General features: G+C 41.4%; 1 protein-coding gene across 5 annotated transcripts in view; it reads right to left on the bottom strand.

The window, feature by feature from the left end:
• The window catches only part of GRHL2 (grainyhead like transcription factor 2), a 70,770-nt gene that overhangs the window by 21,914 nt on the left and 30,493 nt on the right, over positions 1 to 18,363 (bottom strand). For 4 of the 5 annotated variants that reach the window (XM_069779797.1, XM_069779793.1, XM_069779795.1 and 1 more), the window contains exons 8-11: positions 15,224 to 15,318; positions 6,032 to 6,190; positions 363 to 450; positions 136 to 275 (exon numbers count right to left, since the gene is read on the bottom strand). In XM_069779797.1, coding sequence (XP_069635898.1) covers positions 136 to 275; positions 363 to 450; positions 6,032 to 6,190; positions 15,224 to 15,318 — 482 coding nt within the window. The remainder of the gene's footprint in view (positions 1 to 135; positions 276 to 362; positions 451 to 6,031; positions 6,191 to 15,223; positions 15,319 to 18,363) is intronic. The other variant, XM_069779796.1, reaches the window with a different exon arrangement.

The following is an 18,363-nucleotide window of genomic DNA, read 5'->3' as shown; positions in this document are numbered from 1 at the left end:
AGAGCTGCATTTACCAAAACGAGACCTGAAACAAGCGGCCCCCAGGAACAGTGATTTATTTTCCTAAAACCTGCCTCAGAGCACAGGCAGCCAGACAGCAGGTGGGCACCATCTTGTCTCATTACCCTTTCCTACCTGTCCAGTTCTTTGTAGGTTTCCAAAGTGAACATCTGGTATAAAGAGAACTGGCTGGGAATCCAGGTCAGCCATTGTTTTGAAGAAGGTGATATCGCTCTTTTTTTGCGGAGGGAGTGCACTCAACTTCCCTTCAGCTGCTAGGAGGATCACAAAGAAACATGGTTATGAGAGGAGGCATGTTAAGCGTGACTTAGCCCCAACCCAGAAAGGCCCATCTTACTCACAGTTGTTACACGAGGCTTGGGATGCCTGGCCTTTGCCTTTCTTCCTGTTCTGCTTCCTCTCTTCATCTCGGATTTTCCTTTCTGCTCCCTGATGCGAAAAAGACAACCCACAGATATTATCCAATAAGGAACCACCGTGAGCATTGTACCCTGCAATGCCTGGAACTACAGCGACAGACACATCAGAAATGTTGAAACAGAGACTGGTTATCCCATTGCAGACAAATCTGTCCAGATTGTTGGGAACATGCCAGCTTCAGACTGATCACCTGTGACCGAAACTCAGGCTGGCACATCCAGCAGCCCCCAGGGCTGGAGACAGCAAGAGGAACATATCCACATGCTAGCTTGGAGGACACGGGATGGATGGCTCAGGCTGCATGCAGTCTGTAGCAGGGCTGTTGCCACCACAACTTGCACAAAGGGCATCCTGAGCCCAGCGCCTCTGCAACGGACAGAGCGCTCAGGCCAAATACTTTGCGTATGTACTGACGTAAAACACCTGCAGGATTGCTATCATCTTAGATCATGTCTGTGCTAAGCTTTTCCCTAAACTCTCCTCCACCCACCTTGTCTGGGGGTGGTGGCATTGCTCCACTGTGGCCAGCTTTGTAAAGGGCTTTGAGATTTGCCAGTGCAAGAAGGCTACACTGACAGCTTGCCAACAGTGCAAGGGCTCTTGCAGAAAAATAAAGGCATTTCAAACAGGGAGAAGCCCTCCAGAAACTGGAAAGCAATGTAGCACTGCCCTATTAGGCCCCAGGAACTCCTGGGAAGTTGCAGGCTTCTATTATGTAAATACACTCTCAACAAGTTTAGAAAATAAAACTTGTTATTGACAGAAAAAGCAGCAACACCTCCTTTGAAGTTCTCCTAATTTACTTTATAAATATGAATAGTCATGTTGTGAAGGGTATTAAAGATCCATATGCTCCCAGACAGTTCGCATGCAAAATTGAAGATTTTATCCAAATTAAAATTAGAAGTTTATTTAAAAGAAAGGGGGTAGGAGAAGGGAGGTAAGGAAAGGCAAAAATACCCACTCAAGATGGCAAAATTCACACATGAGCCAATGAACCGTGCTTGTAAAGAATGCAAGGAAAGATGTACTCCTGGCTGTCATCTATTAATAGATTTCCAGAGGTTGAAGGAGGTGGAGGAAGAAACAGCTCTTTAAAAAACATTGCCTCCAGGCCCAGGTCCCAATCAAGTTGTCACTGGCCTCAACCACAGAAGCCAAGGGATTCAGTCGTGCCCTTATCAAAATTGTTTCTAGAGGTACATTTGTATCCTTAAAGGCCACCTGTTCTTTAGCAGAAAGGAGCAAAAATATGCCTCACAGCCACTCTCTGGCAACAGGCACACCCCCGAGAGCCCTGCACCGCACAAAGCGGCTCTGCCAGCCGGCCACAGCCCTACCTACCGCTCGGTGCTGCCGCTCTCCTGCTCACAGGTAGCAGGACGAACCATGAAAGTAATTTCATACACGGCAGCAAGTGCAAGTTTCCTCTCGGGAAAGCAGAAACTGAGGAAGGCTCAGCCTTTTATACACAATAAAGAACGTATGTTTTGCTGATTTTAATTTTATATTCTCTGTAACTACGAACTTGGTAAAGCTCCACAGCTTTGTCTTCACTCATTCACGGCAAGACACCCCCCAAGTCCTCTGGGGTGCGGGCAATCTCTGAGCAGGGCAGCCATTCCCATCTGCCAGTGGTTATTTGTGCCACAGCTATTTCACAGCTGCGGCAACTGCAATACCCACACATCTACCAGCCCTTCTGAGCTAGGAGCATCCCACGTGGCACAGTGCAGGGGCCAGCCAAGCCTACCTGATGTACGTCATTGCTGTAGGTGCTGAGGCAATGGACCACAATAAGATTTGTGCATACCAGAGCATTTCTATTGGACAGTTTTCACAGCTGAGCCATCTGACACATATCTAATAAATAGGAGTTTGCATATCTCTTCAGGACAGAAGAAAAAATAACCCTCTCATAGGGGACTATAAATTGGGCTCTGACCAGTCAAATAAATAAATGAGTTTTTAATTTTTTCATTGATGTCTGGACTTTTCATAAATGCAACAAGTACTTTGGCTATTAACCATTAGCAAAACACAGCCTATGAACACACAGCTGATTCATTTTTTTTTTTTCACCAAGACTTCAACTCATTTAAGCTTAGGTCTTACGTTCTAGCTCCAGCCTAGCAAAGCCCTTACCATCATAAGGACCACTCCCATCACCATTATGAAGCTCATGTGTACACCTGTTTCTGGTTCAAGACCAAACTGTTCCACATCAGGTAGGACAGGCCCATAGACTTCAGCCTTCTCTCTAAAGCTGAAGATTAATAGGCAATTACAGTTGCTCAATACTCTATGATAATCCATTTTCTCTATGATGATCCATACTGAGGACAAGAAGGCAGGAACTGCATATATTCCAAACAACATGTAGTTTTTCAGAGTAAAGAAAATGGGATTAATTTACTTGATTTTGGAACAATGTTATGGTATTTGCCAAGTCAAATGCTTCTGCTTCTTTTCAGCAAAGCTAATCACATACAGAAAATCAAAATATCTCTGAATCCCCAGTTCCTTCATCCACAGTGGCTAAAGCATCTTGCAATATATAAATATAAATAGGCCTGGTAGCAAGTTTCCCTGACAACCTACTTAAGGAATAAAAATCATATTCTCTTATCATAATGCAGCATCAGTGATCTGCACATGATAAAAAGACTGCAAGGGCAGAGAGAATTAGCACTGAGAAAACAAGATGTGCACTGTAACGGTTGCTTTGAAGATTGCCTACTAGAAGATAAACACGGACAAAAGATTGGAGAATGAATAGGGAGCAAGCACATGATTACAACCTTTGCAGCCTTTATCTCCATACATTCATGTCAAAAAGCACACATTGGATCCGAGTTGGTGTTGCTCTCTAGTTTATATGTAAATGAAAACTAAATTTAAGCAACTGCCTGAGTAAATACTAAAATATATATAATATGTACCACTTAGCTAAATGCAGTTTTATTTCTTCAGGGATACTCTTTCCACAACAGCTATGCTATATTCAGCTGGAGTGCATTAATTTATCAGCAAATGTTTTTGTTAAAGACTGGGCACCTCTACTTCTGATTTATTATCTAAGTTAATATACAAACACATCTACTGGTCCTAAAGACGCACCATCACTGCAGAAAAAGCATTTATAGGACCGCTGACAGACACAGAAACATTTTTTCTTCCACATTTCAAACTAAGATACATTTCAGTACTTAGGCGGGAGGAATTTACTGTGCAGTTCCTCTGATCCAGATGATTGTTAATAAATCAAGCACTTTTCTCATCAGCTTCTCTTTGGGGTTGTCAGATTGGGGCATAATGGTGCAATTCACTTTTAAAATGTATAAAAATTATTCTTTGTTTGCTGTGTTTTTTTAAATGGCCCCATAATACTTCTTTAATTGACCCTGACAAAGAAGTGGGCAGTTAATTGTCTCAGCTTCACGGCCTTTCCCAAAACAGGCAGCAAACCCTGTCTTTGTCACTAGAGGGCGAGTCTCAGAGTCCCAAGAGAGACTGAGCTAGGACCCTCCATTTAGCACTGCCTCAACCAGTGCCAGGGTTTTATTTTGGCATCTTAGGAACATGAGGGTACCCAGCCCCACCAGCTACTTTCCTCTGAGCACAACGAATTCTCGCAGTGCCACCAGCAGGTGGAAATTCTCCAACCATTTATTTACTTACAAAAGCACCGTGACAAATGGATGTCGGTAAAGATATAGCAGCATTAAGTGAGGGGAGAAGCAGGCCTCAGTCTCTTTCCAAGTGCCAATTAGCACAAACTGTCATGTGAATTGACCTCGATAATTTTCATTCATTTTCATTCATTCAACTCATTTACATCCCTGCATTAAGTTAAAAAGCTCTGTGTGCATGTATGTGGGTATACATTTATATTATACAGATATAAACCCCATTATTAATACCCTTGAGCCCTCCAGTTCCCACTTTCAATATAGTTTTGATGTGAATAATGCTTTAACTACCCCTGTGATCTTTTCTTCTACTTTGAGATGGTCTTGATTGAAAGACTCAGCATTCATTTCCTACTTTCTAGTCTGGGTATCTGAAGTGCCAATTAATCCAATAGATGCAATGAACATGTATTATTCAAAATCTCCATCAGTTGTGTCTACAGGTCACTCTTGATGAGTTTGTGCTCTGAGTTTCCTTCCTTTTTAAAAATAATTCAGAGTTTTCTAATTGCTTTTCAAAAACAGGTAGATGAAAACGACTTGTTACTTTGATATTTACGGAGCTTTTAACATCCAGCTGTAGCTTCAAATCTCTAAATATTTGACATTCAAAGTTAAAATTAAAAGCATAACATTTTGACTTGCAAGAAGACCTCAGTGCATACATTTACATTAATTACTTTCAGAGTTTTAGCTCCACTAACACAACTGACTGATTAGCCCTCAAGATCCCGTTGTCAAGACAGCAACAAGGGAAAGAACTGAAAAAGGGGAAGGAGCAGCAGCACAGAGACCTGGAACAGTTGAACTCTTACCCTTTCCATTAAAAAGTTAATGCTACGTATTGCCTGGGGCATGGCCTTTTGCTTTTCTATTCCCACCTGTAAGATGGCAAGACTAATTTGGATAAATTTCTGAGTCACTTAAAATAGATGTTGGCTCCTGAATCCCTGAACCTTGACTAGAATCCAGCTCCCCCCTGGAATATCTTTCCCAACAGGAATAAAGTCATCGGCTGGCAGGTGTTAAACACAACTGAAACATGGTCATGCTCACATCTAAAAATCATCACTGATGTAACATTTCTGAGCAACTGTTTCTACTTGGTGATATATACAGCTGACCATGACACTATCAGACTCACTAAGGCATGATCTATGTTTTGGTGCTGAAAAATCTTACCAGTTCCCACAAAGGAGTAGGGAAATGCATTGTAAAATAACAAAATTTTGCAAAAGAGGGAGTGAGCACAAAAAAAAGTAGTTACTGAACTAATGGCTAATATATTTTTGTAGTTTACTTAACTTCTAATAAGAAAATCCTAGCAACATAGAAGTTCTCACTGAAGCTTCCAAAATAACAGCTTGTAATCAAATGAGAAGGGAAAAAACATCAGCTGCATCATTGGGACTCTGTGTTTTCCAGTATCATGAAAGAACGCTTAGCAGGCCTTTACTGAAAGGTGCATTTCCTGTCAGAGACCTCTCCACAAAGTTTACACTTTACCTATTCTGGCTATTAGAGACAGAAGGGATAACATCATCAGACTGGCACTTGCATGAGCCTATGGTCAGCACTGACCTTCCAAGTAGAGTTCTTTACGTTTGTACTTCCTGTGACTTTTTTTTGATATTCGTGTATCGTGACCTATAACATGCTGTCCTTAAACAGTCCAACTATTGCTCACAAGCTGAGGAATCAGGGCCAAAAAGGCTGCAAAGCAGTAAAATAATTACATGATAATCTGTTAAGATTTATGACATAGCTGGTCCAAATTCTACCATGAAACACAATTCTTTAGGGAAAGAAAAAACATTTAATTATGTCTAAAATACAGCAATAATAAACTGTCTAACAAGTTTCCTCCTCTATCCGTGGTAACTGTGCTTTCCACTTACCTTGTCACAAAACACCTTGATCTGGCAGTAGGCTCGGTGGATGGGTTTATTGCTGCGGTTGTTGTAGCTGTATGTATCAATCTGAATCATCAAAGGAAGCCCTTTTACTCCTTTTTGCGAGGAGAAGTCTGTGCTCAAGCAATTCACTGTTATGAAAATCTGTGTGCCAGAAAGATTACTTTTAAAATGTGGTGCAAATAACTACTAAAATTCCAGAAACACATGACAACAAATGGGAAAATAAAAGCAGATTCCCCCCCCCCCCCAAAAAAAAAAATTAACGCAGCTATGATCCACGCTCTGGCAATTCACACATTTATTCTCCACTCCGTCCTAAGTCCAGCAAAGATGCTCTCATGCTGGGAAGAAGGACAAACCTTTAAACTGTGTATCGCTGCTTCAGCTTGGATCAGAGCTCACATTTGAGGTGAATCATCCGATTGTCCCAACTTACTGTGCTTTGGTTCATATCAGAGAGCTCAGAGTGCACGAGCTGGATTCTTTTTGGACCAGAAGATGCATCCTAGGAGCACACCTCCCATGCTCCAGCTGCTAATGGTTGCTCAGTCCATGTGAAACGACTAAAGATCATCTGAGATAAAACCGCCTAAAATGTGCCTCACATGGATGTCAGGTCTTTAGCCCTGACTTGTTTCACTCTACAAACCTGCTCTGTATGTTTGTACTATTTGTTAATATAGACATAGCAAGATGATCTTGCATCGTCCTTTCCAGCTGTCTTTTGGTCTGGCTTGTTCTTCTGACAGCTCACAATTTAAATTCAGTGTGGCCAAAGATAAATCCTACCCTTTTTTTCATTTTACAAATTCTCTTCACATTCTCATCAGCAGTAGCCCTTCCTCCATCTCATCAACACATACTCCTGATCTTCCCTTTGAGGGTCCTTCACTGTCTTTCTTCAATTTCAAAACTGCATCTCACCCTGTCTTTCAAACTGGGAAGGAGTTTCTCAAACATTTACAAAACTACTCCATAACTCTTGTCAAAGTCCCCTTTGCCATGTAGCATCCACACAACTGGACTTTGCCTTCAGTTCCTGACAAGCCCCCTGCCTGCCTTTGCTTCAGAAATCCATCTCAGTGCTTTCCTTCTACCACCCACTTACGCCTGTTGATAGCCACTAGTCATCTCCTGCCCTCTAATCCCCATCGGTGCCATGGGACAAGGTGTGCCTCATCTGCCATGTGTTTGTACAGGACCTGGGATAAGGGCTGCCCACCACCAAGTCTCCCGAGGACTATTCTAATGCAAAGCAAGCATTGTGAACTGAAACATCACTGATATCTTTCAGTCAGGATAGAGTGCATGAAACTTGAGAGATGAAACTGGATTAAAAATCCAATTTTCTTCCCAGCGAGGAATATGTGCATTACATAGTAATTTGGGCCAATTATGTATTAACCTGATTCTACTTTTCACTTTTCCCCAGTTTAAAGAGCAACAACAAAAAAACAAACAAACAAACAAACCCCAAAACTGTGAACCAAGGAAAAGGACAGAGAAAACCGTCAGTACGTATTTCCTGAACCAGGAGGATGTGAAACCTGCTCCAGCAGAAAGAGCACACTCGGGAAGGAAGAGATCTCAAACAGACCTGATGCACACCTCACCCCTGGGTCCGCACTCCCTGGGGTCTGGAAGGGTTCAGGAAGGGAGAGCATGAAGGAACCCCTCCTCCATCCACAAGCAGGGGAAAAAACCAGTTTGAGTGACCAGAATGCAACATCCCTAAGAGAAAGGCAGCTGAGAATAAAGACAGGCTCCGGTAGGGCTGCTGGAGGGATACTTTACCCTAATGGCAGAAGTTAACATTACAGTCGGGTTTTTTTACGATGGACCTAGAGCAGCTTGTTTGCCTGACTGAGCTAAAGGCCCCTCCGCATTTCTGCTTCTGATTGTATCAGAGAGCTGCATTTACAAATGAAATAGTTGAACTTTAACTGCGGGCAGAGGAGGGAGGCGGGGAAGGGCCCTAGGTGAAACTCTGATTTTGAAGCTGATAGTGTTATTTCTGTTTCAAATTACAACTTGGTCTCTCCAGCTCCAAAGGTAAGTGTGGATTTGGGTGCATATGCCTTTGAAATATGACAGCCTGAATTTTCATTTGCCTTGAGACTCCTTTCCAGTGTCAGGGCAATGCTTTAAAGTGTGTGTGAATACAGAGCAGTGGAATCAGGCCTGGCATAAACCAGAATCTGGTCTTGCTATATTTTAGCCCATACTTCTGCACAGGAGTTTTCCAAATTGTACGTTAAAATGTGAGAGGGTATGTGCAGGCTTTGCGTCTACCCAGCAGTTTGTGCATCTACCACCTCTGCTGCACACTCTGCTGAGAAGTAAAAAAAGATCTTCTTCCACCTTAATCAGCTACGCACACTGTGTGTCATCTCTTCCACTGCCTCCAGAAACACAAAGCAGAGTAGGAGAGGCTGGGGAAGACAGACTTTATTCAAGAGTCCCCATACAGCAATAACAGATTATTCAGCATGAATAACAGATTGATGTTGTAAGATTCAATATCCTTGTCCTGACACTGTAGTACATCAGGAGCTCTCTGAGGAGCAGTGACTGTATGTTCATGTGCATGAAGTATACTATACTTTCTGTCAATACCATTTGCACCTCACAGATAGACAGATGGATTCAAATTAACACAGATCATTCATTTTTGGGAAAACTTTCTGTCTCCACACAATCTTCTATTAGCTTTCCTGTAAAGCACAACACTGACTTTGGATTTGTAAAACACGGGGGGTGTGCAAAAGGAAGGAGAAGAGGGCGTAAGTTCTGTACTTGAGTTGATTTGGGGAGGGGGTTCTTTGCATGACTGAAGATTTACACCAGTTTTAACACTGTGGTGCAGGAGGCTGCTGTGGTGAACAGGACCTGGGGAACCCTTTGCACAGTCCCCATCTCTCTGCCCCTGCTCTGAGCAGAAATCTTCACCTCCCCGAAGCAGTGGCCGAGGAATGCAGCCTGCTCTGAGCAGCAATGATTTCACCCACCTATCCAAGCACAGCCTGCTTTGCCCTTTACAACCTTCATCTTTCCCTCCTTTGCAGCTCCTGTCCGTAATGCAGGTACTCCCACTCTCAATGAGACAACGAGCAAAACAACCCCACAGGCAGCCACGAAAAGATGAACTCCTGCTCTACCTCTCTTGGAAGACACCCAGGTTTAAGATCCTCCTTGCTCTGGTCTCTTGCATAGTAGAGTTACACGGTTAGAAAATGTAGAGTTAAATAGAAATGACAGCAGCAGGAGTAGACATCACTGCTTTTTTGTCCCCAGGCCCCTGTCTACACTTGACTTAGAACTATTTTAATGGATGTGACTATGGCTGTACCTGAATTCATTTACAAACTTTTTTTTGTGTGTGTGTGCAAACTGGATTTTAGCAATGTTTTGCTATCAGGAACACATTTGGGTTGTCGTTATAGTGATGTCTTTTTTTTAATGTCAGCATATCTTAGATTAGAACAATTAATGACAGAGTTCCACCCATCTAGTCTCCAGCTCAGGCATGCCATTGGCAATGCAAAACTAATTTGGAGAAACATTTGGTGCCTGAGAAACTTTCAAAAGTGGCCTAAGATAACGACAATCTTCTGTTTGTTATAGCGCATGTCTAGAAAAATCACTCTCTCTTTCGGGGAAGGCGCTGCTCTACAGTGTAGCTGTTATTATGTGAATTACTGACTGTTTGTTAAATACTGCAGCATAATTAGTGATGTACAAGACACAAACACAGTAACCTGCCTTAGGAGAAAGCAAGGCTCAGAAATGCATTTCCCCTTTTATCATTTAATCCAGCCAACATGACTCCTGCTGCGGTCTCTCAGCTTATACACTTTAAAGGTCTACAGTTACGAAACTTCTAATAGAAGCCTTTTATTACTATTTACATTTCTGGATCCCATCATCTCAGAAAGAGCCAAGGGCAGAAGGGAGGGAAGAGTGTGTTACAGCACAAAATCAGAAACTTAAAGCAATTTCTCTACTGACAATACATAGAATCTATGCCTGGGTGACAGGTCTTTACAAAATCCTGTTTTAAAAGGGTTCGTCCGTCCAGACTGTAGCAACAAAGAGTTAAATGGCTTGTCTCTCAAATGACTAACATCAATCCCATCATTCCTCGTATACACAAAAAGTATAGTTTTATAGTTTCTCCTGCCAGCCATTTACCTTATAAATCCCTTACAAAGGTAAGACCTTTGTTTTATTTCAATACAAATGTCTCCACCAAATGTTTACACTACTCTTTTGAAGCTTCCTCAAACCATACCACACCCCAGCAACTACATAAAAATGCCATTTGCCTTGAATCCCAGATACATACTTACCAAGCCATTTGTATAGACTGAAATTTCAACATTAATTGCAACCACAGGTTAACTCTTCTTTAATATATACATGTGCATGTGCATGCCTGGCATAAATACATATATGCATGCCTGCACACACAAACATGGTTTAAAGCAGCTGTCAAGTTTAATCCTACATCGTTTCTGGTACTAACTCCCCCAAATGAAGTATCTTTTCCTCCAACCTTTAAATTTTGAGAGTAGAGAAAATATTAATTTCCTCCCTAATTAAATGAAATTTGATGTAACTTAGGAAGGAAATTAATAATTAAGAAAAAAATAATTCTTATACTAGTCAAAGCCTGTCCGAAGTATCACTAGCAATGTTGAAGAAATATGGATTGTCACAATACAAATCACTGCTAGAGACTGTGCTGCTCTATAAGCTTGATTTTATCATTGTACCCACTGGAATCATAGCTCACTTCAGCCCACAATATCTAAGAACCTAATCCTGCAAATCACTCACTCATTGAAAAAAGCTTATTACTGTATGGGCTATGCCAAAACTCATTAAATAACTGGAAAGGTTCCCAGAAGCTTCAGCATGCTTTGGATTAAAGATCTACATTTCAGTTAAATATAGCAGGACAATGATTGCACGCAAGTATACACAACAACTGCACAGCACACAACTACTGTACACACCAAAAAGCATGTGCCAGCACCTGCCTGAATAACATATCCGCCAACAAGCCTGTTTACCACATGCCCAAGTTGCAGTGCTTAGCAGAAATCACTAATTTCTTGATACCACTGAAAAGTAGTTTTTGTCTGCTTTAAGGTGGCATTTTTCTTTAGCAACTGTTCACTGAAGTCACACCTCTGAATTTAAGGTTAAAAAGTACTTTCCATAAAAATATACAACTAACATATTATTTCAGAAGTAACATCATCCTAACCGTTTTAAATTAGCAAAGTATTAATCCGACAGAAGGCATATCTCAAAGAGTTGGCATGATTTATGACAAAGATATTCTCCTTTAACCAGAAGAGTTCTGGTTCTTAATTGTCTTTCTTGCAAACTAACTTCTCTCAGCAATAAGACTGTAAGCAGGCAGATGTACGTCTATCAAAAATGAAACTGAGCTCTCTGTTCAGAAGCCTTCATTAGAACTCTTGTCAACCAGCCAGAGGCTGCAGCAAAATCTTCTGTGGGGCAACAGCAAGGCAACTACCCACCTCCTAGCATATCATAAAAAGACTTTTAAAAGATTGTTAAAAAGTCAGCCAGTTCTTGTTAATTGTTGTTTGTTTTCTCACCTTTTTTTAAAGGGCTCCTTTAAAAATACCAAACATAGCATTCAGGTTCAACCAAAGGGAGCCAACAAATCACCTTGCCCATAAATGTTGCATATTTATACACAGAAGTAACTATGGGAGTGAAATTAAGATGGACTGTACAAAAGGTGTCCCTCACTTCCCACCTCTGCTTAAATACTGCACAGTATTTTTGTCTCAAGGAAGCATAAGGAAGAGTTTGACGTGGCTGTAGACCCTTCCTCTCATTTTCCTGTATCCTGCTCTGAACCACAAGCCCCATGGTGACCTCTAGACAACGACCCCAGCAGAAAAGGATGTCGTTCTGGAAAAAAGTAAGGATGTGCCAGGCCCAACTCTGCTCTGCCAGAAGGCAAGGGGACTGCTGTTGTCGACCAGATACAGCAGCGGAAACGCTAGCGGCGTGGTGTTTCTGACTTTGGTGCTGTTCCCTTAGACCACGGACAGCAACGGCGAGATCATTCCACAGCTCAACATGAGCTGTACAAGATTCCCTCTTCCACTGGCTTGTTCTGCCAAGCAGCAGTCAGAAGACGAGGAACTGAGCATGGGGAGCTAGGGCCTGCACCCCAGTTCCTTCGCGTTACTGAGGCGATAAAGAGAGGCCTCTGCCTGTACTCTCTGAACGCCTGTTTCTTCCACATAAGATCCAACCGAGATGCTGCCTGACAAACCCTTAGCAGGCTCACTGTTAGCAGGCAGATTCTGGCTGTCACACCCACGCTGTTATACCCTCACCCTGAAGGGCTTCCAGGAGGAGGGTACTGCTCTGCTTGCGTGTGGGAGGGGAAATCTGGCTTTAAATCAGCTGCCCTCCAGGTGGAGCAGGAAAGTGAGAAATCTGATGCTCCAGATAAGTCTTCCTAGATGTGGGATTTAGTCTCCCAGGAGAGACAGGGATATTTGATTAGGTGATTTTCGGTTAGGTGATTTCTGCTGCTTCTGTTTGATTTTTCAAGATCGCTCCACCATGCACTTCCAACACCTGGTCTGTTTTCTTTATTTCTCCCCGGGCCAGTAGAGCGCTTCATCACATCATATCTCAGAGGCCCTGGAAAGAACTGCTCTGTGCCGCTTTTGTCTGACTCGGAAGAGAAAGGTCTTTGTGCCTGTGAGGTTAAGTTTTAATCTTGAAATTGTGGTGAAAAGGGAAAACAACACTGAGCAGAAACAATGGAGCCAGTTGAAAGATCATCGTTCAAAAAGCTTAAGAAAAGACAGTCTGTAATTAGGCCTTGAAATTCTTCATCTCTCTTGGATGAGGTAATTGCTGGAGAAAAAACACAGCCTTCAGTGACGTGCCTCAGAGCCCACAGCTTTCAAACACTGCAGGGACATCCTATGGGAATCCCCAGACCCAGCGCAGCTGGTTATTGTATTAGACTCTCCAACAAGAGCAAGCATGTGGGTACACGTACACGTGTGCGGGGAGGGAAAACACTTTAGAGCACAGTGATAAGCTTTCAGGTACAACCCGATTTATGCTTGATAACCCAGTACCAAAGCATGTTATGAATCCTCTTACTTTTATCAATACATTTGCAGTTCAAGCTCCTAAACGATCAAATATTTGATAACTACTCCCCAAAATAAATAAGCCAATTTGCATTTTAATGACTACTTCCTGCAGAAATACAAGCGGCTTGCTTAAATTTCACTCCTGACACTTTTTTAATCCAGCAACAATAAGAGAGTCATTATTCTAAAATCTTACTATGTTGTATTTCCAGTGATCATTGTGAGACCTGTGTTGTTAATGTTCTGGTACCCAAGGCAAGAGCAATGTGAATGGTGCGAGATTAGAACAAAATGGCTGAAGATAACACCTGACATGAGTGAATGTGACCCTCTTGCTGCTAGATCAACATGGTGTCTTGCTAAGTCTGGCTTGCAGCTGCAAATGCAAATGTGTTAAAGAACTGCCAGCCCTGGCAAAGGGGCTGGTAGCTGCCGGTGGGACAAGACTGTCATGCTTACAGCCCTGGTAGTGCTTCTGTAAAGGTCCTTAGGAAAGTCCATCATGCTGGAGATCCCAAATCTGTATTTGCTTGCATAATGATCACATGCACACAGCTGTTGTGTGGTCATCTGTTGTGACTGCAGAGGACAACACACTGCTGTATTATGGAATGGAATGATATAATAGGGGAATATCTGGGGCAGTAAGAATGTAATCATTACATGAGTAAATATAGCACCATTAGCAACTGGGCCAAGTACAACTCTGTTTACCAAGGCCAGCTTTTGAAAGAGCTAGGTGGTTTTCAGAACTATTGTCTTTTCTTTACCGCTCTCTTCTTTTAAAATGTGCAGAGATGAAAATCCCTGTTACGACAAACCTCAGCACCTTCAGTCAGGAAGTAAGGACAGTGAGTGTTAACGCTACCACTCCATGCGCGATGCAATCTCTCACAGGACTCACTCACTCGATACAATCTCTCTAATGCGGTTAGAAAGGCAGTGGGGAATTGTGCATGAAGATGTCTCTGTATTTGCAAGATCCTTAGCGTTACTTGTACATTGAGCGTTTTGTATTCAACATGAAAACAGTATCAGGATTTGCTAAGCTCGACAGCGTTTGCTGTTTATTATTTCTACATCCCCAAGAGTCCTGCAATACCCCCTGCTCATTTTACACAGCCTATTTCCCTTGTTGTTTGCTTTCCAGGGGCCAACTTCTTCTTACAATTACCGGCAGCTTTTAATTTCCCCTACACAAGTCTGCACAGCTGAAACACTCTGCCACCCTTTGGATAAACTTATAGATAAGAAACTTGTTAAGCTGCACTGCTGTCCTGGTTTATAAGTCCACTGTAGCAGTCACATCCCCAAATGCAAAACCCCATGTTTGAGAGTACTTGACTGCTGAAAAAAAAAAAACAAACCCAAAACAAAAAACCACACCACCAAAAAACACAAGAAAGGAAAGAAAGAATGAATGCATCACACCTCAAAAACAGTCCTCAAAAATACGTTCATTCCCAATTGCAAGGACAGTCTGTGTAACACTATAAAAAATAATGGCACCAACACAAGGGAAGGCATAGTCTACTTTACAGAATATTGATTATTGGAGATGTTAATAGTGTAGAAAGGAAGCTGATAATTTAAAGAAAGAAAACACTCATCTTGTGTCCTACACTGACTTTGCAAGTAGGAAAAAAAACTTTTACTGTTTCTCAGGCTGGGCATATTTTAAACGGAGCATCACTGAGAGGCCACAACTAAGAAATTACACTGTGAGAGCCCTGCAGGCTTTCCTCGGAAGTACATCTCTATTTGTCAGTGATACAGGTGTGAATGCAATATCATCCCAACAGCTGTTACATACCATCTTGCCTTTTACAGATGGCCAGAATCCCTGGGGTCAGTGAAAGACCACGGTTTGCCTGGCTTTGCAGAGACTGAGCTCTCTCACCTCCACCTAGCCTTCTTATTATTTGTTAAAAAGGAGAGAAGTGGAACAGTGACTAAGAATGGATGGTACTTATAAAGGGATACCATCTGCACAGCTTTTCCTCACCTTTGCCTCCTCATTGACATCCCAAGTAAAGGACACAGCATTGAATGCGATTTCTTCAATATTCCCAATGGTATTAAAACTCTCCTTGTAATCAGCTGTAAGAAATAACAAACAAAAGACTCATGAAAAAGGTTTGAATTTTCTCCTTTACAATTCGTAATACATCTTTGCTTTTTCAGCTGGGTTCTCTAATGCACCAAAACTACCTCATGTATTGTTTATGTTGAATTATTAATAAGCTTAATTGCAAAGAGGTAATATACTGCAACTTGAGTCTTATGCATAGTACATCACTAGCGAATGTTCTTGCAAATTAATGCTTGCTCTCAAAAAGGAATCAGTGCAACCGTAGTGGGAATGAGCGGGTGTATTCATTAGCTTGGCCAAAGAATGGCCAAAACTGGAAAATTAACTAAAAGCTATTGAAACATAAATAAATGACATTATGGTAAATCCTAAAGAAGCTTTCTAAAAACCTAAGAGCTATCATTGGAGGAAATAATCAGTAGTGTACATTCCTTGCCCAGCTGTTTCAACTTTCCCAGGAATTACTGCACTGGATGCTAGATCTCTATTAAAAAAAAAAAAACAGCAAAAAAACTCCACAGAACAAAGAACCAAAAACACGAAGATCCTTTCTTCAAAGTGTGTATGATACTAAAATAGCAAACAAACAAACAAACATAAAGTATTTTTAAATTGTCCAACTACAAAATCTGCACCCTCTTCTCACTTCTTTCCAAAGGGCTGTTAATACTATCAATAAACTAGCATTTCAGAAGGAATGCAAAGCAAGAGGGAGGAAGTCTAAATTTCAAAGATGACCCAGCCCCCAGTCCCCACCATCCTCCCCCAAAAAAAAACAGTAAGGGCAAACCACCTCAGACAGACAACTTTCAGGTCTTCTTTATAATTGAAGAGAGGAACAAGCCCAGTTTTTCTCTCCCTTTGCCAGCGAGATTAACACAGTTTGTTCTTTTTGATGACAGATTAAGAGAAAGACCAGGCTTGTAACAAGGTAATATCTGCTTGATTAAAGGAACTTCCAAATTCTTCACGCAAATGCATCAACTCTCTCTGGGACATATACATTTCCTTAGAATCCCTCCAGGGCTGTAATGGCTGTAATTGGACTCAGTGCCAGAGGGCTGAGATTACGTCACGCAGCAATCTTGATCTAAATATGCCCAAATCTGTGCTTCAGAAGCATGCTGATTCTTAGCTTTGTAATCACTTACAGAAAAAGGATGGGTTTGTATTCTATAAATAAGACCCTCAAATGGTTTCAATATTCATTTCCTTTGCCCTTCTGAAAATAAACTATTGGTCCCAAAGAAATAATTTATAGGTAATAATTGTTTTAAAATAACTTATAACAAAACCACTGCTGTAAGATTTATTTAACATTTGAGATGTGCAATCAGTATACTTTTCTCTCATCTGAAATGCAGGGATATTGGCATTTCACTGGGAAAGTGAAACTGTGTGCCTGGGATACATGAATGACTTTGGATACAGTAAAAATTGATTGTTCTGACCATAGGAACAGCACGAGATATTTGGTGATGCAGCAAGTGAATATGGTGTTTGAGAGGGCTGGCAGGCTTTTCATTCCCATCATGAACTCAGATCTCCTTTCTAACTGTAGTCATTGGCTTCACTATCTAAATTCAGTGTAGGAATGCAAATGAGAAGAATTAGAAGACACATAAGTAGTTTAATATGCATGTGCACACATCCACCCACCCCTTAAATTTATGATTCACCAGAAAGTGCAACTGACTGCTGCATATGGGCGTGCTGTGTAGGTGCACTTTGGAAAGATATGAACAAGATGTCTTGTAAAGACACATGTTTTCTCCCAAAAGGCTGTCAGAACCTTGTATCCCACCTTCCCTTCCCCCAACACATGCCTCCGCTTCCTTAATTGCCATACACAAATCTCATGGAATGTCTATGTGACATGCTGTTTAAAAGCAGAAGTACATCCTATTCCCCTCAATGTACAGATAATTAAAGAGGGATCCTCAGTTGATTAAGAAAGTATTTACATCCAAGGATATTTGAAAGTTGTTAGTCTGACTACTATTTTTCCTCTTCTGCTGCTGTGAGTTACCAGAAATAGAAAATTAGGGTTTTTTTGATATGCAAGAAAATGGCTCTATAGGAATTATTTCCTCTTTTATTGGGTAAACTGCATATTAAACAATGGCAAATTTCAACACTAAACACTAGTCATCTGCATGCATTACATATTGTTGTAGTAGTTTTTGTATTGTGCACATAAATAATACAAACTATCCTGCAAAAAAATATGGGCAAGACTCTGGAGCACAAATAAGCCCAATCTAAAGCTTCCACACCCACTCTTTATGTCCATGTTTGAACCTGTTCCAGTATTTGTCAAATTATGGTACTGATTCTAAATAATCAATATCTGCTGCAATCTAGTATTGTATTCTTTATTTGACAATATTTTAAAAGAAAAAGCTAGTGATCCAATGTCACTGCACAGCATTGTGGAAAAGTCAGCTTTTTTTTTCGTCACTCCTGCTAAAAACAGTGAAAGTGACTCTCTCCTTCTTCAGAAAAATCTATAACAGCACATAGCCTAAATTCTGGAAAACACCTTTCCTTCTTGCTTAATAAGTGTCAAGTCCTCGAGTTTATTCCTGAAGCACTGAGGACTTGCTTACATGTAAGTACATGCTTGTCCTACTAGTATCAATACATCTTCAGACCCAGTACTGCATCTAATGCATTCAACCATCCTTCCTCCCAGGAGGTTCACCAGCCAGTACACAAAACAAATTAAAGCAGTGACCCCTGCATGTCTGGAGTGCAGCAACAAGTCACTCTATTTCCTCTGACCTCCAGAATATAACTGCAGGCCAGAAGGCAGGCAGACAGACCCATGCCACCATGGAAAGCAGCACAAGCAGAGTAGTCACCCCTATGTGAGGGCTGAATAACTGGACCCCAGAATTGGAACATCCCAAATTCATTTGATTTTCTGCCTGCTGTGGACCAAGTCATGCTCTAGATTAAAAGTGCATTCATAAACAATTCAAAAGGTTTCACAGATGTTAAACATATGCTACAAACATTAACGTAAAATAATATTAATCATCATAAACATC

Source organism: Haliaeetus albicilla, chromosome 3, assembly GCF_947461875.1.
Source record: "Haliaeetus albicilla chromosome 3, bHalAlb1.1, whole genome shotgun sequence".
NCBI lineage: Eukaryota > Metazoa > Chordata > Aves > Accipitriformes > Accipitridae > Haliaeetus > Haliaeetus albicilla.
This window is presented reverse-complemented; position numbering and strand designations above follow the sequence as displayed.